The sequence below is a fragment of the Bacillus rossius genome, chromosome 11, assembly GCF_032445375.1.
Source record: "Bacillus rossius redtenbacheri isolate Brsri chromosome 11, Brsri_v3, whole genome shotgun sequence".
Lineage (NCBI taxonomy): Eukaryota > Metazoa > Arthropoda > Insecta > Phasmatodea > Bacillidae > Bacillus > Bacillus rossius.
The window spans coordinates 25,677,178-25,703,848 of NC_086338.1; the positions used below are offsets into that span (position 1 = coordinate 25,677,178).

At 42.3% G+C, this 26,671-nt stretch overlaps 1 protein-coding gene across 1 annotated transcript in view; it reads left to right on the plus strand.

The window, feature by feature from the left end:
- Positions 1 to 2,493: 2,493 nt before the first annotated feature.
- Positions 2,494 to 26,671, plus strand: part of LOC134536710 (uncharacterized) — a 54,259-nt gene continuing 30,081 nt past the window's right edge. Inside the window, exons 1-6 of the mRNA XM_063376580.1 lie at positions 2,494 to 2,675; positions 8,344 to 8,543; positions 9,403 to 9,507; positions 10,139 to 10,306; positions 10,800 to 11,060; positions 23,752 to 23,891. Of these exons, the coding sequence (XP_063232650.1) occupies positions 2,639 to 2,675; positions 8,344 to 8,543; positions 9,403 to 9,507; positions 10,139 to 10,306; positions 10,800 to 11,060; positions 23,752 to 23,891 (911 nt within the window). The 5' untranslated portion in view covers positions 2,494 to 2,638. The remainder of the gene's footprint in view (positions 2,676 to 8,343; positions 8,544 to 9,402; positions 9,508 to 10,138; positions 10,307 to 10,799; positions 11,061 to 23,751; positions 23,892 to 26,671) is intronic.

Below are 26,671 nucleotides of genomic sequence, written 5' to 3' on the forward strand. Positions count from 1 at the left end.
AAGTATTATTACTTTAATTATTAAATCTGTCACAATGAGATGGTTAATTTGATAACATATATCTTGTTATATAAAAGTTTAAGGAAATGGTTGTGGATTTGTGGATTTTTGTCTATAAGGTTCATAACAACACTGGTAGGGAATTTAAACTCGACCTTACATTCATACATTAAGGTACTTTAGGATGGTGATGACGACATCGGATGAAATCAATATGGCGGTCTCCAGCAGACATAAACAAGATGGCTGCCTCTGACAGATGCTGGAGATGTTATAGCAGCATAATGAGCAATACATAGGAGTGGGGTGCTCGATTATGAGATGATGGATAAAATTTATATAAATTTTATTTAATAATTTTATAAATTTTTTTTCCTGATTTTCTAAGTTCATAATTATGATTTTTCAAGATGGTGGACGTAACGAAATGTGCAACACATAGGAGTGGGGCATTCGATTATAAGGTGATGGTGAAATTTAATAATAATTTTATTATATAATTTTTTTATTGTTTATGATGTCATAAATCAAAATGATGTAATGTTATAGAAAAACAAAATGGCGGAATGTTCTAGAAAAACAAAATGGTGGAATGTTATAGAAAAACAAAATGGCCACCGGAAATGACATAATCCAAGATGGCGGCTGGAAGTGACATAATCCATGATGGCCACCGGGAGTGACGTAATCCAAGATGGCTGCCGCGGATCCCTGGATCCCCCTCCTGCCTCCGGTGCCCCAATATGAACCAAATACACTTTCTGATTTAGACAAGTAACCCCTTTAACAAACAATGTTAAATCCTGAGCTATGTCTAAAACTGTAAACATTTTGCATAATACATTGTAAATAGTGCATTATAGAAAAATAATAAACAATAAAATTGCAGCACTTTGCAAAAAAAATCAGCTGAAAAATGTATTTATTACTTTTGTTTGGGGGAATTATTTCTTATTAATTCAGAAAAAATATTTGGATTCCAAATGTAATGTTTAGAAAAAGCAAAACGAAATTAGAAATGGTGTAAAATCATTAAATAATTTTAGTGCTAAACCTTGCAGGCGGTCTGTGTAATAGTATTGCAGCACAGTAACATATCCAAACCCTGCCAGCTTTGGCCAAACAAGTAAGTAATGAGGTCGCAAAGCAGTACTTTTTAATTTTTTTTTTTCATTTATGCCACACTCTTATTCTTGAATTCTTGTGGCATATTAAAGCATGGGCTGGGAACACTATTTAAGATTGTTTGACTAACAAAAAATTTCACTGTAAAATTCTTGTTATGTGTTCAGGGTTGATATTGAACGAAACTATTTTATATATAACTTTACCTGACATATTCCTAATTAAAAGTTATTCACCTCCGTTGAGAACAACGATAGTAGTAGTCTGGATAATAACCGGTACTGGCAATGGAGCCGGAATGTGGTGTGTGGTGTTGGTGTCAAGACGGCCATTTTGGTTTCATATATATTCAAAATTCCTCATAAATGACTCAAAATTTCTCAAAATTCCTAGATATTCCCCTATTTGTAGGCAAAAATTCAAGTTTTTAAGTAAAATTTCCCATTTTTATTCCAGAAAAATTTAAAAATTTGAAATGGTCCCCAAAGCAGCTTAAATTCCTCATGGCTAAGCCGCCCTAAGTAGCTGGAAGGGAGCTTTGACCTTGAATCGGCCACCATAGTTTCACTTTTCGTTACGGCTGCCATCTTGAAAATCCGTAATTATTAACCGATTTTATTAAGAAAAATTTCAAAAATAATAAAAAAATTAATGTGATTTAATTTTAATAAAAAAATATTTGCGAGTGTTTGTTGTTTACAATAAATATACAACTTAAGATCCAATGTACCTGATATATTTTTAACAATTTTTTTATAAATTTCCTATTAAAATTAAAGTTTGGCTACTCTTGCTTTAACACCTTCTCAACTGAGAAGTTAGCACAGAAGTATTCCGATTAGCTGGAATGCACTATCAACCAATGTTATGACAGCATTAATTAACTAGGTATGCAAAACAGTAATATTGCTATGGATGTATACAGTGGCGTAGCCAGGATTTGTGTATGGGGGGTGATAAGAAGCATGGCCCCACCCCCCCGTATTAAAGCGGGGGGTCCGGGGGTCCTCCTCCGGAAAAATTTGGATTTTAAGGTGTAAAATAGTGCTATTTTAACAGTTTTCGGTACTTAAAGTTAAATATTTTAATGGTAAAATTTTTATTAATTTTAATATGAAATTTGTTGGAGTGATGAATAAGAAATTAATTAAAGATTTGGTGCTAAGGGGGGGGGGGGGGGTTGAACCCCTAACCTTCCACCCTGGCTACGCCCCTGGATGTATAATTTATAACAAAACATTAAATAAGATCACTAAATAAATAATAGTGTGTACCGATAGTTAAAAACACACATATAAAATTAATGTTGTAAATTATTAGATTGTAGCATTGACACATCACAATTTATTGATTTCATCATTCTATAGCATTGTAATTGTAGTCTCCTTGTTCTATGATCGTTCACTTTCGTTCGTGTAAACAAATAAATATTGAGTTAAGAATGAGACGATAATTATTTTGTTTCTAAAATAAAGTAGTGCTGTGTAATTTTGTGGAGAGACGTATTTGTACAATGGCAGCTCAGAATTTATCACTTGCTAAACTCAAGGGTAAGTAAAAATTTCACAAATATTTTTAGTGTCTAGACATCCGTGTGTAAAACAACAGTTATTTCAATTTTTATTAAAAATATAAATAATTGTTAAATACTTTTGATACTGTTCCATTCTTCAGCTATTTGATACTGTTCAATTCTGTGGCTGGGAGTTTTGTTTGGCAATCAGCACTCACGGCTGGTGGTTCAAAGGTATCTACTGTATTTGATTCCTAATAGGGTCGGGCATTAAACGTTTGTACGAAATTTCCTAAATGGTTTCAGGTCTTGGTGTAAGTATCAATGAACAAAAATCACCATTAAAACGGAAAATTCTCTTTATTTTTGTAGACGTTATACTAAAACTCTTTAAACATTTGAATTTTTATTATTTACTAGCAAATGCCCGGCATGCCTGAATCATTTTCTTTTTATAATTTGTTTGAGGTAGGTAAACATATACAAATCATATCGTTACATATCTCTAATTCTCTATATATCTACATATTCCTATATATTTTTCTGTCTCTCTATATCTACGATAATACTCGGATGTAAGGGGCTTTTTAGAACGGATAGAAAAAAAAATTGAAAAACATGGTTTTTCACACTGCACACGTCCCTAAATTTACCCTGAACGGATTGTTTTTAATTTCTACTGGTTCGTGAAAAATAACAGTTTAAAGCTTACATTACAATACCTGTGTTTTCACAATGCCGCCACCAGTCATTGTTTATCCGCGATCGTATATCTCTTTGTTTAGCACAACTGTAGCCATCTATGGAGCATTTAAAATACGCTAATTCTTCCGTTTCATAAATTGAAGTTTATCCCTGGATCCTGAAGGCATGATCCTGTTGGCTTGAATCTGTGGTACATGATGCTTGCTATTTTAGTTCAGTACCTACGTCGAAAGTTCCTGATAGCATGATCCTGATGGCTTGATTCTGTGGTACATGTCTCGTCTGTTACGTGATTCAAAATAGTATGTACTTTAAATGCAATGTAACAAAACAAACACTTCGTAATACAATTAACTTATTCTAATAAAACAACGTTAATGCAATATAAACATTAAAAATTCTTTACGATTGCAATGCAGTCGTCATTTAGACGAATTTTGTTATTACAACATCTACATTGACTAAAGTTCTCCAAATTTTTTTTTTTTTAATTATTAAAGGTAAACAATGAATGTCGTTGATTGCGTGATTACGCGGGTATTGTAATGTAATCTGTTATTATTTAACAAACCAGTAGGAATTAAGAAACCTTCCTTTCAAGGTTAATTCAGGAATGTCTCAAGTATATGGAAAACATATATGTAGGCCTACCGGTATTCCTATTTTTCGCGGGTAAACAAAGAATGTAAGATATATATATATATATATATATATTTTCCCCACAAAATAGTGGGAATTACGAACCCATCCCTTCGGAGTAAATTTAGGGACGTGTGTAGTGTGTGAAAAATCATGTTATCAGATTTTTTTCTTTCTGTTCTAAAAATACGTGATATCCGAGTATTACCCTATATTTATACATATATATACACACACATACATACATATATACATATACATTTCTGTATCTCTCTTTATCTCTCTAACCCTCTTTATATTTATATCTTCTTAATATATATAAATCTCGTGTCACAATGTTTGTCCTCAATGGACTCCTAAACCACTTAACCTATTTCGATGAAAATTGGCATTTATGTGTAATTTTTTCCAACTTGAGAGATAGGATAGTTTTTATTTCGATTAATGGTCTTAATCTGATAATTTTAGAGTTTTCTAATGTGATGTATGTATGAGTTGGCAGAAAATCACCACGGCAACGGCTGTAGCATTGTTGATGCTTCATTCGTCTCCATGGCAACGACTATTTCATTGTTAGTGTAGTCCTCATCACTCATTAAATACAGACCACCAATTTTTAGATATATACAGGTAAATAACTATACACTGGTAGAACAAAGTCGGTCGGGATTTGAAAGTGATATAAATTATTCAAATTAAGAAGACAATTACTAACTACATCTGATTTCTAAAAAGGTCCAGTGAACTCTTTACCAAGTCAACCGATTTCGATGAAAATTGGCATTTATGTGTAATTGTTTCCAACTTGAGAGATAGGGTAGTTTTTATTTCGATTAATAGTCTTAATAATTTATAATTAATAATAAACTGATTATCAATGTTGATTGGTGTTTAAGACCGGGAAACAGTGGGTACTTCGTTTCCATGACAACGTTGCGTGCTTGAGAGTCGGGAAACCATCGGTGCTATTCGTTTTTTCTTCGGTACATTACAAAGCATTGTATTAAGTTTTTGTCAAAATTAATTAATTTTCATTTTATTTCATTTATTATACCTGTAAATAGGAGATTTGGTCTCATTTCCCCCCCCCCCCCCCCATAAATACAACCGTGCGAAGCCGGGTCGGGCAGCTAGTCTCTCTATATTTCTCCTCTATAAACTTTATATCTCTATATCTGTATATATGTCAATATAGCGATGAAAATAATAAAAATATATGTTTTTAAATAATCTATATATTTACCTGTCAGAATTGTGACTTAGGTATACAAAACACGGGCGTATTCGAATGCAACGTTGTGTCAAAATTTCAAAGCAATCGGGAAAGAACTTTCGAAGATTTAAGATTTTGAAAGAACTGACATTACCATTTTTATTTATATATTTTGTTCTAAAGGTGGGATCCTATACCTACAAATGCAGTAAAGCAATCGGAGAGGCAATTAAAACTATTAAATTTGTTTAGTTAACTTTGTGAATGTTCTTTCGTGATTATAGTATGCCAATTTTTAATATAGCCCCTAATATCACGAGTTTTTTTCTTTCTATCTAGTCACAATTACAAAATGCCTTATTTTGGGAAATATCTCACTAGGATTTTCGGAAATATGGCGTTTCCCTAGCCTTCAAATCCGCCAAAATTATTCTCCAAAAAAACTTCTCTACATGTATGTCCTCTATGGCATTACTTGAACTGCATATCGATGAGAACTTGAATGACCTGAGACATGCATTACTGATGCAGTGAAGTGTTTAATTTTATTTCCATCTATTTGACCATACAGGTGTCTCGACACAATGTAAACATGCTGGCATGCCACCAATCAGTACTGCAGTCCCATGTTACTACGGCGCTCACACAGCAGTACTGTGGCACAGGGACTGAACAGGCGACAGGCTATGGGGCGTCACTCGGAATGTGGGGGCGTCTTCCAGCACATGGGGGCATCGCTAAGCACATAGGGGCGTCATTCGGCACACGGGGGCGTCGCTCGGCACATGGGGCATCGCTAGGCACATGGGGACGTCTTTCGTTAGGGGGGGCTGAATTGTATCCCCTTGGAAAGGGTACCTTTCAGACTTATGGTGGCTGTAGTGTAGCTGGGTAGAAACTGGAAAGGTACCCTTTCCGATTTCTTAAAAGGTTTCGGTTTTAATGCAAATATGCACTGGAAAGGTATCCCCTCGGAAAGGGTACCTTTCAGGATTTTCTGTACAATGACACAGCAGAAAATAAACTGGAAAGGTACCCTTTCCGATTTCTTGAAATGCATATTATTTTCTGCTTTAAAATCTTGAAAGTTATCCCCTTGGAAAGGTAAACTTTCCAGGTTGCGACATGTTTGTGCTCGGGATGGTTAGGTTAGGTTAGTTTAGGTTAGTTTAGGTTAGTTTAGGTTAGGTTAGTTTATGTTAGGTTAGTTTAGGTTAGGTTAGTTTAGGTTAGGTTAGTTTAGGTTAGGATAGTTTAGGTTAAGTTAGGTTAGGTTAGATTAGGTTAGGTTAGGTAAGGTTAGAGGGGATAACTTTCACGATTTTAAAGCAGAAAATAATATGCATTTTAAGAAATCGGAAAGGGTACCTTTCCAGTTTATTTTCTGCTGTGTCATTGTAGAGAAAATCCTGAAAGGTACCCTTTCCGAGGGGATACCTTTCCAGTGCATATTTGCATTAAAACCGAAACCTTTTAAGAAATCGGAAAGGGTACCTTTCCAGTTTCTACCCAGCTACGCTACAGCCACCATAAGTCTGAAAGGTACCCTTTCCAAGGGGATACAATTCTGTCGTCCCTTTCATTACATGGGGGTGTCGCTAGGCATGCCAGGGCGTCGCTTGGCACATGGGGGGTTTCTCTGCACGTGGGGGGGGGGCGGGGGGGGGATTCTCTGCATGTGGGGGCTTCGCTCGGCACAGACGGCAGTACCGGGAACTAGCGCTGACTTGGAAAACACGGGAAAACTCTGGGGAAAGCGATAACACGAGGGGCGAAAACGTTACACATTTGCTACCGAACTCCGGAGTCCGCAAAATAGTCCGTGGGGTTGCGAGTCTCTTGGTGTTGCGGAACTAACAGTTATTAACAGTTGTCGAGCGGTTGCACGTTCAGCCGGTGGCCAGCCCAGTGCGGCTAGTCCGCGGAGACCGAGGAAGAGGTCCACGTGACGTGGTCCTTGGACTTGCCATCTCCATAGCATGGTGGGGGCGCCAAAGTTGAAGCGTCCATGGTAGTGTCAGTCCATAGACAGCCTATTTACAATTGGATCACCCACCGACCGAACCTTGTGCCTATCTGCAGGGGTAGTGGAAACTGGGTGATGTGGTGGCGGCCCGCCGCGGAGCGAATAGAGAACGGTAGGAATGGCGATGCTAATGGTGGTTGATGGCTGCACGTCCGGCCTCCCCGCCGGGCGAGCGACTGAGCTGGCCCCGCGCGGGGTCGCTGTTCGCGCGCCAAGAGCCGGAGACGAAAATACGGCTCAGACTGTTTTCGTGGTCTGAAGCTCACATTGAACAAACGTTATGTAATTATTAAGACAGCGTGGCGATATAAAAAAAGTCTTAAGATTCATTCGTTCCCTAATTAAGTTTACAGATAGCTGAATGATACACAAAGCCTTGGCGGAAGCACACACAGATGTGTGTGCTTCGGGGCCGCTCCACTAGCTGCACTAACTCACCACCCCACACTCGCTCGCGAGCCCACGGGGGCAAAAGGACGGCAATGGGCAACAATAGGCCTGTGTGACCGGAGGGAGACTCGATGGATGTTGTCAGAAGTTTTTGCATCGTTTTTATAATTTTTAACAAGCAACACATCTAAATTTAAGACTAGTTTAAAGGCTGCATGCACTACAGTGTCTACATAAAGCGAGTCAGTTATTAAATATATCAACATTTTTATAATCATTATTTTAATATTCAGTGCATTAGGACATGTACATCTAGAGGTCAAAAAGCCCGAGTAGTTGAAAGGGAAAAATCGAAGGCTCTGTGTAACATGGATTAAATATAATTTAATTTAATTTAAATTACATTATGTTGCTCTAAATGCTATTTCTGTTTATATTAACAGGACATTCCTATTGCATTAGTTGTTCAGACATCAACATTTCCAAGAGATATTCCGTGCTGTATTTTAATGGATGTAATTATGTCTAATAGCAGGTAATAATTATCACTTGCACGACATATTACGAACATTATATTATTACACATCGTATTTTTAGATCTGAGAAAAGAAATGTGACAAAAAAAATTCAAGTGTGATATTGTGTAAATATTTAATAAGATGACCTTAACTAGCCATGAAAAATAAAAAGTTATGTAAGATGAAGCCTCAATAGCGGTGTGGGGGCTCGCAGCGGAGGTCAGGCAGACAGAGGCCAACAAGACCCTGCAGAGGCACAGGAAGAATGGCGAGCGCATCGAGGTCCTGCGGAAGGACATCAAGTCGCTAAGGAGCCTCATGCAAGAGGTGGCTCAAGAGGGCCGCAAGGACCTGTCCGAGAAGCTGTGGGCCGACCCTCAACTGCGCACCACCACGCAGCACATGCAGCCCGAGGTATCAGCCAGCCATTAGTGCCTCCCCTGAACCCACTACAATGCATAGAACACCACGCAGCACATGCAGCCCAAGGTATCTGCCGGCAATGTGTCTCTGCTCAACCTGTCCCTATGCATGATTCCATTTACATCATGGCAACACCACACAGTGTCTTAGCCCGGTATATCTGCTTGCAACGTGTCTCTCCCCTCAAACTGTCCCAATGAATGATCTCCATATGCATCGTTGCAATACCATGATGTGCTTACAGTCTTTTGTATCAGTATGAATTGTCTCTACACTCAACCTGTCCTAATGCATGGTCTCCATATGCATCGTGGCAACACCCTGCAATGCTTACAGTCTTTTGTATAAGACTGCATTGTGTCTCTACACTCAACCTGTCCTAATGCATGGTCTCCATAAACATCGTGGCAACACCATGCAGTGCTTACAATCTTTTGTATCAGTCGGTATTATGTCTCTACACTCAAACTGTCCCAATCGCCGAAATGATATCTCTCAACACAGCGTATATTTTCCTTCCTCTTGTGATTGGATGAATGATGTTCATTAGGGCACGGCTATTTCCAGTCGAATTTTAGATGTTCGTTAGTAGCTACGACAGTGATATTATAATAGAACATAATCACCTGTGGAACAAGCAGTAAACTATTTCCAGAAAATACAACTGCCACTATCTACCTTCTATCATCGCACCAGATCTTGCCTAGCATGTGAACTTCTGGTAATTTTGTGTAGCACATAAGAAACAAATGTATCATGTTGCGTACGGATGTTTCTCGCGAGCATGTTTTGGTTACAGACGTGTTAGTACTGACTTGACACATAGCCAGCAGACAGTGGCTTGTTTCAGAAACTGCTCGAGAAGCTGGCTCATATGAACCTGAGGAAGAGTCATGAGGTGGACCAGCTGAAGCACGAGAGGGAGAAATGCCTGAACGCCATCAAAGACATGCAGGTAGTGTGATCCCCGTGGTGGCAGGGTGGCTCATGGGTTGGTGCGTGTCCAAGCACGTCGCCTGGGCGGCCAGTGAGCTGTTTGCTCCCGCTATCAGGTGCTGCTAACATCTGATGAACCGATTATAAATCACTCGTATGTTAACTTACAATAGTTATTTTGGTTGAACCCACTTTTCAATCAACTCTTCTGTACCATGTGCATTTTCTCTCTCTCTTTCTCTCTCTCTCTCTCTCACTATATAATATATACACACACACACACATATTAAAACTAAGAACTGGCACTGGTGGTTTTATTGCAACTGAATAATTTCCAATGGTTATCGTGATATTTACATAAAATTTATCTTTGTATTTAATTAAATTGCTCATTTAAACATATGCCTTTAAAAATAGAAATTAAAAAAAACTGTTTTTATATTTTAGTTCCAAACAAAACACAATATTTTTTTCGGCTCATGTAAGTTTAATAACAAGCATTAAAAAGTCTGTAGTATGGTTAATTCTTTTAAAAAGGCACGGTGGTGAGTAGAGAGCTGAGGAAAACAAAGTAGCTTGCTGATTGTTTGTAACTTGTTTGTAACCTCCAGCTGAAGTAGAAGAGTCACGGATGTGAGCTGTGTTGTCAGATGGAGATGGCTATATCGGAGAAGGAGGTGGCAGTAGACACGATGGGCTGTCTCTCTCGTTATCTGGAGCAGTCCATCGTCCTCAACATCCACAACGCCACCATGAAGAGGAAAGTCGCCAACTCTGTCAACGAAATTTACAAAGCCATCCATGATGTGTTGACCAATGTGAGTGTTATTGTGAGTGTGTATTGTGAGCATTGTTAAGACCACAAAGCCTGCTTGCAGGAAACATGCAAATGCCAGTCTGCAATTTCAATCTAGCAATAAAATATAATGAAACATTTTAGAAAATATTTGATGTTGATAATGTGCACGAGAGTAGTATATAAGAGTCAGTCCGAGTGCAGGGTGTAGGGTGCAGTGCCGTACCGGATCCTCCATCTTAAATGGCCATACCATGAGATTTGAAATTGATCCTGACCCAAACTATCATTTTGGATGTCACTGTGGCTGCCACCTTGTGTTTAATATCAATAAAAATAAAATACATGTGTGGTTTGTCCATGCATGCTATAGCCCCACAACAAACCTCCGCAGCCCCAGGAGGGTTGTATAGTATTGTAGCCATCCAGCCCCATCCATAAAGAATGTTTTGCTCTTGAACTGCAGGGGCTGGGTTCCAAGATGCGGTCTCGCAGTGCGTGTGTGTGTCTTCCAGGACACGGCGCGCCTGAGCAAGACGCTGGAGGACCTGTCGAGGCGGCACCACATGCTGTGCCAGGACATCCTGGAGGCGGCCGAGCTGAACGCCTATCTGCGCGAGCACGTAGTGGGCCTGCGCGAGCGACAGAAGGTGCTGGAGGGTCAGGCGGTGGAAGCGCGCCAGCAGCGGGAGCATGCCATGGAGGAGATGACGCAGAGAGTGTCGTCTGTGGAGGACATGGCTCGCCAGTGCATTGGCACCCGCAGCGCCCCCGAGGTAACTACACTCTACCCTCCACCTTTTCAACCACGTGGCTTCTGTTTATCATTGGTACCCACCAGGTCCCCGAGGTAACCTAGCTCCCGAACTCCACTCTACCCTCTACCTTTTCAACCATGTGGCTTCTGTTTCAATGGAACCCACCAGGCCCCTGACTGAGGTAACCTAGCTCCCGAACTCCACTCAACCATGTGGTTTCTGTTTCATTGGAACCTGTGACATCCCAGATGTAACCTTACTCCCGCACTCCACTCTACCCTCTACCCTTTCAACTATGTGGCTTCTGTTTCATTGGCACCCACCAGGCCCCCGAGGTAACCTAGCTCCCGAACTCCACTCAACCATGTGGTTTCTGTTTCATTGGAACCTGTGACATCCCAGAGGTAACCTAGCTCCCGAACTCCACTCTACCCTCCACCTTTTCAACCATGTGGCTTCTGTTTCATTGGGCATCTATACACATCTCAAGGTTACATCAAGCATTTTAACACTTTTTTTAATAATTTTATAATAATTGATAGTTAATACCATCAAAATCTTGAAAATTCTGTGATTTGTAAAAATCTAGATGAACAAGAAACTAACTGAGTTCACGTGACAAAATGCAATAGTGAAGTAGTTTTATCAATTTTTGTGACTGGCAAATGGCGATACATTATTATTGTTGAGTATTTGAACCCAACCACAGTATATATTGAGTAGTGATCATGCATGTTCTGTGTTGCCTATATCTGCTTTGCAATATAAGTAATACAATGTTTCTGTGCATCCACACCCTCATCTCTGTTATAAATTATTCTGGCACCCACACAGAAGGACATCCTTTTACTGCAGTCGGTCATCTTCATTGAATGACTTGGTTAAGGCTGGACCATCCTGCTTGTTTGGGGTTGGTTGTCCTCCGCGTACAGTTTTTTGTATCTGCATGGCTTGCTCCGATAATGGTGGGAGTAGTATATAATGACTGGTTCGAGTCATGGTGCTAGTGCATGGTGTTGATCTCGATTGTCTCTTGGTTCCTGCTTTTGGAGAACTTGACCTCAAATAACAAGGAAATTTGACATCTGGACTGAAAGTTCCACCCCAAGTGGAATTTGATATCACCAATTACGTTTTTAACTATAAACTAAAACAAAATAATATTTGGCAGCAATCTTGTATTTTAGAACATTCCACACACCACCATCTTGCCGCCACCTTGGATTTTAGTCTCTCATTCTCTCTCCATTTATGCGACTACCATCTTGTAAAAAGTTAAAAGGTGAAGATAATTTAAAATTTAAAATGCACTTTCATCATTGAGTTACAGTCACAAGTGCGAACTTAACGAGATCAATGTATTCAAATAATAATTGAAAATTAATAAAAATGTTGAAAATATTTAAAAATTAATTTAATAAATATTTTTAAAGTGCACTCACATCATCGAATTCGTAGGTATTGGATTCGATCCCCATTGAATGTATTTTCAAAAAAATTCACATTTTTCCTCCACAAGATTTACATGTGAATTACACCCCTCTCCATTAAAGCAAGGTGTATATAATTCAAACCAGTGTAATTCCATATTGGATTTTGATTTTCATCTCCTTAAGTGTGCAATATTGGTTTAACTGTTACCTGCCAAAGCACACAAATGCCAATCACCAGATCGTCACATATCATAGCATTGCAATATTGTCTACCATCTTGGTCGCATTCTCGAAAATCCATAATTATCAACAAAATATTAGGAAAATTAACCAAACATACCCGTTAATATTTATTTCAACAATTGTGGTCCCTGGTTCGATCCTTGATCACTCAAATTAACAAATAGAGAAATCATGGCCCTCAGTACAATATATAAAGAATTACAGAAAAAGTTTACAAACATTATTTATTATTTACAATTTTAAGTCTACAACGAGAGCATATAATATAATAGTTTTTCAGTATTCCTCAAATTTCGTTTCTGATGGTGGAAGCCCACCATTTGATACTGGATCCTCCATATCTTTGCATGACAAAGAGCAACAAGTTAATGTCGAGATGCATCGAGGGCTGAATCTCTTTTACATAGAAGCTGCTGCGAGTAGGTACATGGTCTAAATATTTGAAGTAGTAGGTCCGTGCTCCAATTAACTATCTGTGTTACAAGGAAAAGTTCGAGAATCAAATTAGCTGTGAAACCTTTCTTGAAGTTGCCTTCCTGTATTCGAATACACATTATGTCACCGATGTAGCTTTCTAACTTGAGGATATTCGTGTTAGGAAACAATATACGAAGCAGAATATATTTTTAAACTGTGAAATCTACCCATACCTGGTCATGAACATGGACTTTGGAAATAAAAGTTTTCTTCTCACATGTATATTGTATGCCAAGTTCCAGAAAATTGTTCTGTGGTCATAGGCAGTTATCAAATCTGAGTTGAAACCACTTCAGAAACAAAGCTTCGCTAATGGTTTTTTTACTTTTCCAATCTGGATGACCAAATAAATTCAAATATCATCGACTGTAGTAACGAAATATCGATTTGTGTAAATATAACATTAAACACATATGACTTTTGTATCATACAATCGTCTAGCATTGTAATATCGTCGAGACAAGATTGTTAAAATTCTGTCATAAATACCAGTGTGTGTGTGTGTGTGTGTGTGTGTGTGTGTGTGTGTGTGTGTGAGTGTGTATGTGAAAATTTATTTTACTTGCAACCTAGTATTGCTAGTGTAAAGATGTACCTGAAACCTAGTATTGCTAGTGTAAAAATGTACTGCAACCCGCAGAGTTTTCAGAGCCATATCAGATTCATTCTCAAGTAAATCTCTGGTACCTTTTAAGACACGACTCTTACTTTATCTTCCGGCCTCTGTGTAATTACTACAATAAAACAGCAAGAGAACCAACGATTGGCTAACATAATATTATCGTTTCTAGGAGTGTGACGAAAGAAGAAAAAATTACGTACCATCAAGTAAAAAACACTCTTGACGATTTAACAATGCTGAATCCTTGTGGCATAATTTTTGTCACTGGACTAGAGCAGAAGGAATAGTTGAGAGAGTAGTGTGACGGGGCCCGCAAAATCGTAGACCTACAGTCAAACTATGGCTGTCGTTCACTGTGCAAACTAATGGCAATGTATGGCAAGCAGTCTCGCAGTTTTAACAAGTTGGAGAGCGAATGCACCTGAGGAGCAACTCGCAGCTATCGCAAAGAGGGTACTCTGATTTAAAGTTGACTTGTCTCTATCAGCATGGTTCCTGTATACATAAAAGCATGTAACAATACATACTGTCAGTTGTCGTTCAACTTGCGAGAATGTTTTCGTTTCGCCCAGCTAAAGCTTATATGAGTGTTGGACCTGGAATCGGCAGTGTGGAGTACAGCTACTGGGATGCCAGATATATTTGCACGTATAAGTAAACCTGCAATGGAAGTGCTCAGTCTAATGGTTTTCGCACTTTCCTCTGTCCTACGAACTGCTTCAGCAGCTGATAGATAGCTAAGATGTTGGAAACTGTGATGTCTATTACATTATATCGCATACAAGAGAGTGCTGTAATGTGCACAGACGGGCAGCTTTATCCAGCCCATGGCCAGAGAGAGTGCTGTAATGTGCACAGTCAAGCAAGTTTAACAACCCCATGGCGAGAGATAGTGCTGTAAGGTTCACAGTCTGACAGTTTTTCCAGGCAATGGCCAGAGAGAGTATTTTAAAGTGTACAGTCCAAGAGCATTATTAAACTCCTGAACAGAGAGAGTGATACAATGTTCACAGTCCAGCATATTAATGTTGCCCATGGCTGTTATGATTGCGATGTGCAGGGATTTAGGATTCAATAAATAACCAACGAACAAGCTGTTGTGTCGCCATGTTGCGAGCTTTATTTATCGAACATACGCTCATAGATATTGCAACTGCCCGGTGCAGATCTCACACTACACCAATGTATTGATACACAACATCTCCCCTTCTTACAAAGCTTTTAAAAATAAATTTTTTTGCACCAACTGTAAACACATAGTGCTTGCACGATACATAAGGATGTTTCAATACTCAACAAAACATATAGTGCCTCATGGACACCTAACAAGTTTCAATACTCAACAAAACATATAGTGCCTCATGGACACCTTACAAGTTTCAATACACAACAAAACATTTAGTATTGCATGGACACAATATGCTAATGTTTAGTTTCTGGCACTTAAATCTTTTTACAACATTTTACACACATTACTGCCAAGTTGCTCCTTCGGACTATGCAGTATATTTCTCTAGGTATCTTGGAGGCTTCACCTACGGCCTGATCTAGACCTAGTAACTTCACCCTCCGTAACTTGTGTTTTATGTCTGCCCTGGCTTCTTACCTCACATTCCTCAAACCCTCTGAATCCTCTCTCATCCTCACCTTCACTACATCTATTGTTTTCATACTAACCTCGTTTCCCCTTTGCTTGTATATTCGTGTCTGGGCTAGATATTGAACTTTCCTGTGTATCTACTTATAGGTCCCAATTCTCAAATATTAGAGGCTCCTTGTTACTATCATGTATTAAGTGTCTGCGATTTCTATCCACTTCAGAGCCTGTGTCCAATCTCACTCGATATGATCTGGGTCTATCCAGAACTCTAACAACCTGTCCTCTCTGCCAAGAAGCCTTTCCGTTCCTAACCCTTACCCGACTACCTTCCGACATTGGTTGTAATTCTTTTGACTGCCTGTCATAATGCTGCTCTGTCTCTCTTGCCTTGACACTAGGTTATGTTGTATATTAGGTTGGGACTGAGGCTGGAGCGAATCCCCAGAGTGAGGCATCAAACCACACAAACGCCTGCCATAAAGTAACTGTGCTGGAGATGGTAGGGTGTCATCAATGGGAGTATTTCAATACTCTAAGATAGATAACATTATGTCTTTACGATCTATTACCACCTTCTTAAGCATTTTTTTTATAGTTTGAACATGTCGTTCTACTAGACCATTTGATTGTGCACATGTAGGACTTGATGTCTTGTGATGAAAATTCCAATGCTTAGCAAATTCCTTGAATTCCCGTGAATAAAATTGTGGACCGTTATCACTATATAGGATCTCTGGTATTCCATGTCTGGCCATTATTGTTTTGCAAAGTGTGACTACATGACTAGAGGAAAGATTCCTTAAGTGACAAAACTCTGGAAACTTTGAATAGGCATCAACAACTAAAAGGTAATCATTACCCTGAAAATGGAAAATATCCGCAGCTACTACTTGTCATGGTCTATCAGGGATTTCTTTGTTCATGTGTGGCTCTCTACCATTAAGATTTTGAACTGATCTGCATGCATCACAGTTGTTCACCAGAGTTTCAATGTCTTTCGACATCCCTGGCCAAAAAACACATTCCCGTGCCCTCAACTTGCATTTCTGTATTCCCATATGATTATAATGAATTCTATCTAGAATTTCGTGTCTCGTGGATTGTGGAACAACAACCTTTGTTCCTTTATATTGTCGCCCTACCGGTCCCTGCTACAATGTTGCCGTCGCTGAGGGCGCCAACTAGCCTAAGTTTAGACCCTGTGGGCCAGTTCACAGGTAGAGCGGAGATCCTCGGGGTCGTGACATCGCCACGTGGCTGGCAGGGAGCTGGATCGGTAGAGGTGGTGGCCCGGTGCGGGCGGAGCTGCTCAGTTCCCGGCGGAACTGTTCACTTGCGAGGCGTTACACACAACTGCCTGGTCCAGGTCTGAAGCTCGACTGGCTCGTTCCGCATCGCTGCGCGTCACCCGGAGCCCGCTTCCCGCTTCCCGCAAAAACGTCCCAAGCGCAGCAGGACTCCTCAAGCCGCGAACTACTCCCCCCACCCTGGTGAGGCGACGAGGGAACATAATGCCTATATACAGTTCGGCGACCCCTGGTCCCCACATGGATCCTCCCTGCGAGGACCTCAACAGTGGCGTCCTTTTGCACCAGCCAGGGTAGCCCCAGGATGAGGTTATCGTGAAGGTCCCGCACAACCAGGGCACTGGTGCAGCTCACAATGTCTCTAATGCCAATCCTTACCTGGGCACACCCAGTCGTTAGCGTGCTAGTCCCAGTAGTGGCCAGCTGGATGGTGTTGACCTCCGGCACCAGGTCCCCCTCAGGAATGAGGTGGGCCGCAACATAACTGTGTGTGGCTGCGGTGTACACTAGCGTGGCTATGGACTGCCCATTCAGCTCCACTGGGATCCGGATCAGCTCCGCGGCCTCTGGCCCCATTCGGCCCAGGTGGGTTTTGGACCGACTCGGCCCTGCAGCTGCGGGCGGGGGCGGTGCCGATGCCTGGTGGGCGGCATCGCTCGCCGGCGACCTGGGGCGGGCCCCGAACGGATGAGGTGGGCCATCCCCAGTGGTCCCTGATGGACAGGGCGGTGCCTTATCGGGCCCTGCAGCTGCGGGCGGGGGCAGTGCCGATGCCTGGTGGGCGGCGTCGCTCGCCAGCGACCTGGGGCGGGCCGCAAACGGATGAGGCGGGCCGACCCCACAAATGCTAGGGGGATGAGACGGCGGCTGGACAACTGCTGCAGATGCGGGCGGGGGTGACGCCGACGCCGACGCCCGATGAGCGGCGTCGCTTCTTCGAGGGAGGTGTTGCTCCCTGATGTCCTGGAACATGGTGCGCTTGGGTGGGGCGTCACCGCGACCTGGTGGCCGTGGTGGCGCATGCGTGTGCGGGGCTGGACGAAGGGTAAAGATGCAGTGTCAGCGATGTCACTGCTCCCTAGACGGAGTTTCCCGGAGGTACGGCCTCCCCCCCTCGTGCCTGCCAGATGGCCTCGCGTGATGGACACACATTGTGCCAGTGGTTTTCCGCCGTGGGGCAGTAGCGACAGCGAGGCGGGCGACTGTCTTGGGCACCCTGTGGTCCGCCGCGGCACTCCTTGCGGTGCGGTTGTTGCGCGGCCCGGCTGGGCGGGCTGTTTGTAACGCTCACCCCCTCCCCCGGGGCGGAGTGTAAGGCCGGTAGTTATCTCTCGGAGGCGGCTGTTCTACGTACGGAACTACTGCTTGTGTGTCCTCTGGTTGCACCGCCTCCTGAGTTTGCGGAGTTGGGCGCAGCGTCGCGATGTTTTTGGTACGTCGGTGCGCCATCAGATCGTATTCTATGTCCCTGGCTCGGGCGAGGAAGTTTTCAATTCCGTGCGCAACTACCCCGCGCAAGAATGGACATAGTTCGGGAGACACCAACTCTACGATGAAAGGGAGCACGTCGTCGGCGCGGCCCCCGAGTGAAAGGCGGTGATAAAGCCGGAGTTTGCCATAAACAAATGCCTCCATGCTCTCCCCGCGCGGCTGAACAGTTCACTGCGGCATTTGTTCTGGGTGCGCGCGTCGTTGAACCAAGCCTCCAACCGGGGTGAGAAGTCTTCCCAGCCCACATCGTATCCCCCCGCCTGAGACCACCAAGTGCGCGCTTCCCCTCGCAGCTGTCCGCTGACCCGCTCCATCCAGTCTTCGGGCGCTGTGTTGTGCCGGGTTAGTTTCACTTCACAGGCACTTAGGAATAAACGCGGGTCGTCGTGGGCGTGGCCCGTGAATTCTGGGAGAGTGACAGGTCCGCTAGGGGGGCGGTTCACTAAGGCCAGGGAGCCACTCTATCGCCTACGTGAGCGTCCTTCGCACTCGACACATAGGTAAAGTCCGTCGCGGAAGTTTACAAACTCGAGTGCATCTGTGCATGCGCGGTGCCTGATAGTCCCACACTGTTGACAATGTGCTACTTCGTCATGGCGGCCCGGACACCTGTTCGCGGCGCACAGAGGGCCTGTCGGGGCTCGGAGATTGCTCTCTGCCCTTAAGTGCAGAAACTGACACATGCAGCACATATGAGGTACTCACCAGCACAGCTGTTGTTGGTGTATGGTTTTCCGCAGCGGTCGCAAGGCTCCTCTATGGCGATGGTTATGTCAGCTCCCGCGTACATGGTGTGGTTCGCGGCTGTCAGACCCAGACGACGGGTCGCGGCGTCGGTGGCGGGCGCGGACAGATCCGGGAGGGCGCTCCCTTAGCTATCGTCCGAGCGGTCTTGTCCGCACGTCCTCGCCCCGCGGATGTTTGCACGGTCGCGGTCGGTGGTGAAATGTGTTGCTTCGGTGATCCTCGGGCGTTCTCGCGCACGCTCGGCGCGCGGGTGGAGGGTTGGAAAGTTGGTGTCCTGGAGGCTGTGTGCTGCTGGGGTGGGGGGTTCCGTGACCTTATTTCTCCGGCCGGCCCCAATACCCGGTGCCTGTCTGTCTAGTGCTGCGCGCCTGAAGTCCTTTGTCCCTACCCTGCGAGTTATGCCGTTTTCGCCCGCGTTTTTCACTGGTTTGCGCTGTACGTCTCTAGCAAGCTGAATTTTTATCTCATTTGCCTAAACTTTGGTAGCCACACTAGCTGGGCGCCATTTGTCGCCCTACCGGTCCCTGCTACGATGTTTCTGTCGCTGAGGGCGCCAACTAGCCTAAGTTTAGACCCTGTGGGCCAGTTCACAGGTAGAGCAGAGATCCTCGGGGTCGTGATGTCGCCACATGGCTGGCAGGGAGCTGGATCGGTAGAGGTGGTGGCCCGGTGCGGGCGGAGCTGCTCAGTTCCCGGCGGAACTGTTCACTTGCGAGGCGTTACACACAACTGCCTGGTCCAGGTCTGAAGCTCGACTGGCTTGTTCCGCATCGCTGCGCGTCACCCGGAGCCCGCTTCCCGCAAAAACGTCCCAAGCGCAGCAGGACTCCTCAAGCCGCGAACTACTCCCCCCACCCTGGTGAGGCGACGAGGGAACATAATGACCTGTGCGAGCGAAGGGAGCACTTGGAACGACGTCAATATATCAACTCCCCGTGTATTGTTAATTCCTCCCTGAATGTTCAGAATGGTTTTAGAGCATGTGGAACTTGCTTGTTGTGTAGAGGCCACCCCTTCCAAATAATTTCTCTAAGCAGTCCCAATGTAACATCACTAGAAGTTTCCTTTTCAAGCTTTAATTTTATATCCTGTGATGCCTGTAAGTGGTGAATGACTAGTCCCTGTTGAGCTGCTATCTCCTGCTCATGTAGCTTGAAACCCTCATCGGGACCACTTGCCCTTGACAACGTGTCAGCTACAATTAATTCCTTCCCCGGTCTGTACTTTAAGGTTAGGTCATAGTTTTGCAGTTTGATATGCATTCGCTGGAGTCGTAAGGGGCACTTATCTAATGGTTTACTAAATATGGCCTCTAATGGCTTATGGTCTGTTTCCACGACAACCTTACGTCCATAAATATACTGGTGGAAATGCTCACACCCAAACACTATAGCCAAAAGTTCCTTCTCAATCTGGGCATAGTTTTGTTGTGTTTGTGTAAGTATTTTAGATGCAAATGCAACTGGCCCTTTTGCTTGCATCAAAACAGCTCCCAGCCCTTTCTTTGAGGCATCGACTGAAACTACAACAGCCTCGTGTGGATCAAAGTATTGCAGTACTGGTGTGGCCCATAACATTGCCTTAAACTTCAGGAATGACTCACTATGGTTGTCTGTCCACTGCAACACAACTCCTTGTTTACACAGTTCCCTCAACCCTGCTGTGTGCTTTGACAAGTTTGGGATGAATTTTCCTAAATAATGAATCATGCCCAAAACCCTCTGTAGTTCAACACTGTTTTTGGGTTCAGGCAACTCCTGTATGGCCTGTACCTTATCAGAATCAACTTTGAGTCCATCCTTACTAATGATATGGCCAATTATTTTACTTCAGTTAAGCCAAATCTACATTTGCCCCTGTTAAAAGTCACATGCTTTGCCGCAGCCCTCTGTAGGACTTTATCTAACCTGGCATCATGTTCAACCTTGTCCTTGCCAAATACAATAATATCGTCAACGTAAATCTCTACACCTTCTATATCAGAGAACAAAGAACTGAATACCCTGTGAAAAATCTCTGGTGCACACGACAACCCATAAGGCAACCGTGTGAACCTAAGACGCCCATGGGACGGGGACTCGAAAGTTGTCAACTTCGCACTTTCCTCAGGCAATTTAATTTGCCAAAATTCCTTATTTGCATCGAGCATACTAAAATACTGAGCCCCTTTCATTTTCACTGTGACCTCTTCCAAAGTAGGTAACCTATAATGATCCCTCAGGATTGCTGCATTTAAAGGTTGTGGGTCCAGACACACCCTAATTTCCCCATTGGGTTTGCGAACTACTACTATAGGGTTCAACCATTCTGTTGGCTCTGTGACCCTTTCAAGCACCTTAAGGCCTATCATTCTATCTAATTCTTCCCGTAGTTTGTCATGCAAGGAAAATGGTATCCTTTGGAATGTGGCTACTGGTACACAACTCTCTGGCTTCAACACAAATGTATATGGTGCCACATCTATGTCACCTAATCCCTCAAAAACACTCTTATACCTTGTCATCAAGTGTGCAGGAGCCCTTGTGTTTGTTTGTGAAACGACCGTTTAAACTCTTTGCAAAATGCCTAACTGTTGTATGGCTAACAGCCCCAATATTGGTGGAGAATTTTCCACCTTAGTTACCTGAAATTCAATCACATGAGATTTGTTATGTTTGGTTTTACAATGTAAAAAGCATTTACCAATAACGGGTATATCAGAACCAGTATACGTTTTTAGTTTTACTTCCGATCTCAAGAGTGCACCCTCTCTTAGCTTAAGTTTACAAAATATACTCTCTGGAATAACATTGACCTGTGCTCCAGTATCCACCTTAAAATTAACAAAGCTGTTAGGTTCTTTAATTTTAAGTTTACAAAACCACTCGGATCCATTTACAGAGCTGGTTATGCATTTGGATCCCTCATCTACAACACTTACTTTAGCGATACTGTTTGCTTTACAACATAATTTATCACTCTGTGCTTGTTGCTGGACATTTACACTGCTTTCTACACAACTCTCATTTGCTTGTCCCTTTGAGGTTACACATCCTAGAACTAAATCATTGGTAGTGTCAATAAGAACATTAACAGCACTGTCTTTCCCCTGTGCCTTTGATCTACACACACGTGAAAAATGTCCCCTTTTTTGACAATGGTGACAAACTGCATTATATGCTGGGCAGTGTGAGCTGGTGTGATTAAGTTGGCATCTGTAGCACGACTGTTCCGACAACTTATTGTATCTAGGCATACCTTCTCTCGGTGTTTGATACTCCCTTCGACTCATCTTGCATGCAGTCTGTTTCTGGAACTCCTGTGCCGTATTCCGTTGCTCCATCCCTGGATTCCGGAACTTTGCAGTTGGTCGAGAAGATTGGTGAAACCTCCCTCCTTGGCCTCCTCGGTTGTTGTAGCGTGGATACGTAGTTCCTGCGCATTCTCCAGGCTTCCCAGCTGTGTCTTGACGGTCCACTCCTTTGTAATCTAGTCTCACTGTATGTACAACTTCATTTTCAATGGTCTTCATTAATACCCGAGTTTGCTCCGCTGCTTTACATATTTGTATTGCCTTTGTGAGAGTGAGCACTGGCTCACGAAGCAATCTGTCCTTAAGACGCGTGTCTTTAACACCACATACAATTCTGTCCTTTATGAGGTCGTCCCGAAGTCTATCATACCCACAGTTTGCACTAAGGCGACGCAGCACAGTCACGAACGAATCAATTGTTTCAGTCTTCCTGGACACGATTATTGAATTTATGTCTTTCAACGCTCTGGTTTGTTTTAGGAAGAAAATACGCATCTAAGCGTGCTATCACTGCCTCAATTTTTTTTTGCTTCATCTGTAACATCCATTGTAAAATACAACTCTTGTGCTTCCTCTCCCAACACGTGCAGAAGCGTTGCTATCTTGATGTTGTCTTCCTTGACTGTTCCTCCCGTGGCAATTAAATAAATATTGAATTGCTGCTTCCATCTTCTCCAGTTTGTAGCCAAATCGCCCTCCAGGCTGAGCGGTCGTGGTGGCTTCAGGTTATCCATCGCGTTGATGCCGCTTGTACAATCTTGCCCCGACTATAATCACAGCCAACGTCCGCGACTTATTTTCCGTCGTACTACATTATAACCACGCACCGAAAACTTGACGAATTTGTCCGCAGCGCCATGTTATGATTGCGATGTGCAGGGATTTAGGATTCAATAAATAACCAACGAACAAGCTGTTGTGTCGCCACGTTGCGAGCTTTATTTATCGAGCATCCGCTCATAGATATTGCAACTGCCCGGTGCGAGTCTCACAATACACCAATGTATTGATACACAACAATGGCGAGAGATAGTGCTGTAAGGTGCACAGCCCGGAGATTTATTCAACCCATGGTCACAGAGTGCTGTAATATACACAGTCAGGCATGTTTACCAAGCCTGTGGTCAGAGACAGTACTGTAATGTGCACAGTCTGGCAACTTTATCCAGCACCTCGTCAGAGAGAGTGCTTTAATGTGCACAAATGGACAGCTTTATTCAACCCCTGGTCAGTGAGAGTGCTGTACAGTGCACAATCCTGTAGCATTATTCTTTCTAAAAATGGCCATTATCATCAAGTTTTGTTGTACATCTTACTAAATGTTTATCCATTTTTGACTATTTTAGTGTCCGGCAATACAAAAATAATAATAAAAAAATTGTTACGGTTGGAAACCCACAAGATCACCAAGGTTCGTGTTTAGTAATTATTGGGGCTGTTGGACAATTTTGTTTATTTAACTGTGCCATGCCTAGTGAATTGTGGTTTGTGTGGCAGAGCTATGAAAAGCAGAAGCAGGAGCTGTTGCCCTTGCCGGAGTTCATTATTCTACTGGAGAAACTGGACCAGCTGGAGAAGGTGTTGGAAGAACTGAAGACGGAAACCAGACTCACCGAGTATCAGGATGTCTTCCTCAGGTGACCGCCAGGGGTTGTTCAGCTACTCCGGTGCTACCAGGCAGTAGTGGGTTCAGCCGCTGGTTTCACGTTGCTGTCACCTCTTTGTTACAAAATAAACTTAAAACAAAAGTTAATCTTTATTTTTCACTATTTCACTGCAGTTATTTAATTTTAAATAATTTAATTAAGAATTTTTATTTTTTATTTTTTTCATTTTCATCAGCGATTGCGCTGTATAGACAGGTGATAGATCTGGCTTTGATTGTAGTAGCGACTCCAATATACAACCACTTCTCTCATCGCCTTCGCTTCAAGGGGGGGAAAACGACAGTTTTTTTTAAAGGAATCAGTGCATTCTAACTGGAATTGTCACACAAACCACAAGAGATTAACAGTATGCATACAAATGAAAAATATTAAATCTTTTTTTGATTAATGGGAGTTTTTGTGCATTAAGTTATTATAAAATTATTAAATGAGCTTTGATTTATAACTTTGACATGATATACCAATGATTCAAACAAAAACCTTTAGCTTTATTTCAATAAATTGTTTGTCACGTTAGCTGCAATTTTATAACCTCATCTCTTCAAACTTGGAATTAATATAATGGCAATAGGCCTTCCTTTCAGTCAAGGTATCGCACAAAACTACTTCAACGAAAACAACAATGTTGTCAGTATTCTCTCCAACAAATAATTGGTCAGTACTACAGTAAACATTCTGAAATTTAAAGTATGCCATTATTAATGATCAAACATTTTTTGACTATTTTAAAATAATTTTGAAGGGAAAAAATTGAGCAGAACATTTGATTTATTTTCTGCTAAAGCACATCACATTTGTTTTTAAATAAACAATCTAAACTTGAAATTTTTAAAATAATTTGTAGGTTTAAGGTCCGATTCAAGACATTTTAAAACAAAATGTAGCAAATAATTATGCCAGTGCATGGAATACATAGGGGAAAGGTGGCTAAGAGGACGCATCGTCTAAGAGTACGCAGTGTCGTTACAGTTAAGTTGGCAACATGTGGCGAAAAACTAGTGTCGGCCAGCCATTGTGTTCTTAACTGTTGTTCCAGTCGTAGTTGGACAGAAAGTGTAGTGCGTGATTTGTAGAGTGTACAGGTAAGAACATATTTTCTGCTTGTTTACTGTAATATTTATATCTTATAAAATAAGGAATGTAATAATGCTGGTAAGGTGGATGTGCATTGTCAAGTAGTGTAAGAATTGATGAATGTCTTCCTGTAGTAGCCCCCGAGTATGTTTCCCGTAAAGTAGCATCTGATGCCATCTGTCGGATTTTAAAGTTAAAAGTACAAAGTCGGGCAAGAGTACTCACGGTGATATCGGCTAAGAGTTCGCGCGTACTCTTGCCCGCACTGTTTGAGTACTCTTACCCGATCTATTATTCCAGCAGTGTCCATCATAGGATATAAATATAAACAGAGGGAAGAGGATTAAAGAAATGAATTATCTGTTTATGTTCGTTTTTTATACATGTAAACACTACAGGTATGTATTTTATGTGTGCAGAAATGGGTAGACGGAAACGAACCACGAACAGAAAGCTCTTCACTGCTGAAGACATGAAGATAGCCCTAAGTCTGAGGGAGTAAGGATTAAGCATACGCCAGATTGGACTTAGATTAGGCAAGAATGAAGCCACTGTGCGAAAGAGGCTGAGATCTGTAAGTATTATTCTATAAAACTTTAAGTTAATATTACACTGCTCTTCTATACATTTGGCTAATAATACCGAATGTTCTTATATTTTTATAGGGGAAAATTCCTACATCCTTGGGGCGTTTCCACAAAGTGTTCACCGATGAACAAGAACAGGAAATTGAAGACCTCATCAAAGACTTCGACTGCAAATTTTACGGTATTACTAGGAAACAATTAATGGTGTTAGTGTATAAGTTTGCTGACGCAAATAACATTGCACATCCCTTTAACAATGATAAGCGAATGGCTGGCAAGGACTGGGTAGTAGACTTTGTTAAAAGGCGTCATCTTTCCTTGGGAGCACCTGAGCAGTGTAGTCTTGGTCGAGTAATTGGGTTTAATGAAGTGCAGTGTGTCAGGTTTTTTGTGAACCTAAGGGTATGTTATGAAAACTTCAACTTTCCTCCCCACCGCATAACAAATATGGATGAAACGGGCATTTCTACGGTGCCAAACACCACTCCCAAAGTTTACACAACAACAGGTAAACAGGCTGTATGCAAAGTGTCCTCTGGGGAAAGAGGTGACAATGTTACAGCTGTCTGTTGTGTTAGTGCTACAGGTTTTCCTGTTCCTCCAGCATTAATTTTTCCAAGGAAAAGAATGCACGATGCACTATACAAAGACGCACCTCAAGGAACCCTTCCTCAAAGATCGGATTCTAGATTTATGAACTCAGAACTGTTTGTACAATGGCTAAAGCACTATCAGAAACACATGAAAGCATCAGCCGACGACTCGGCATTGTTGATACTCGACAAACACCGCTCTCACTGTAGCCTGGATGCAATTCTGTTTTGCAGGGAACATAACATTACATTGTTAACTCTTCCTCCTCATTCCAGCCATATGCTTCAGCCATTGGGCAAAGTATTCTTTGGGCCATTAAAATGTGCTTATGCTAGAGATGTGGAGGCATGGATGACAACACCAGGGAACTATGCATCTGCTGTTCAGCTTAAACACGTTGCAGGTTTATTTCGAAGTGCTTATGGTAGAACCGCCACTGTAGAAAAAGCAATAACATCCTTTGAATGTACTGGTATATACCCTATCAACGCAAAT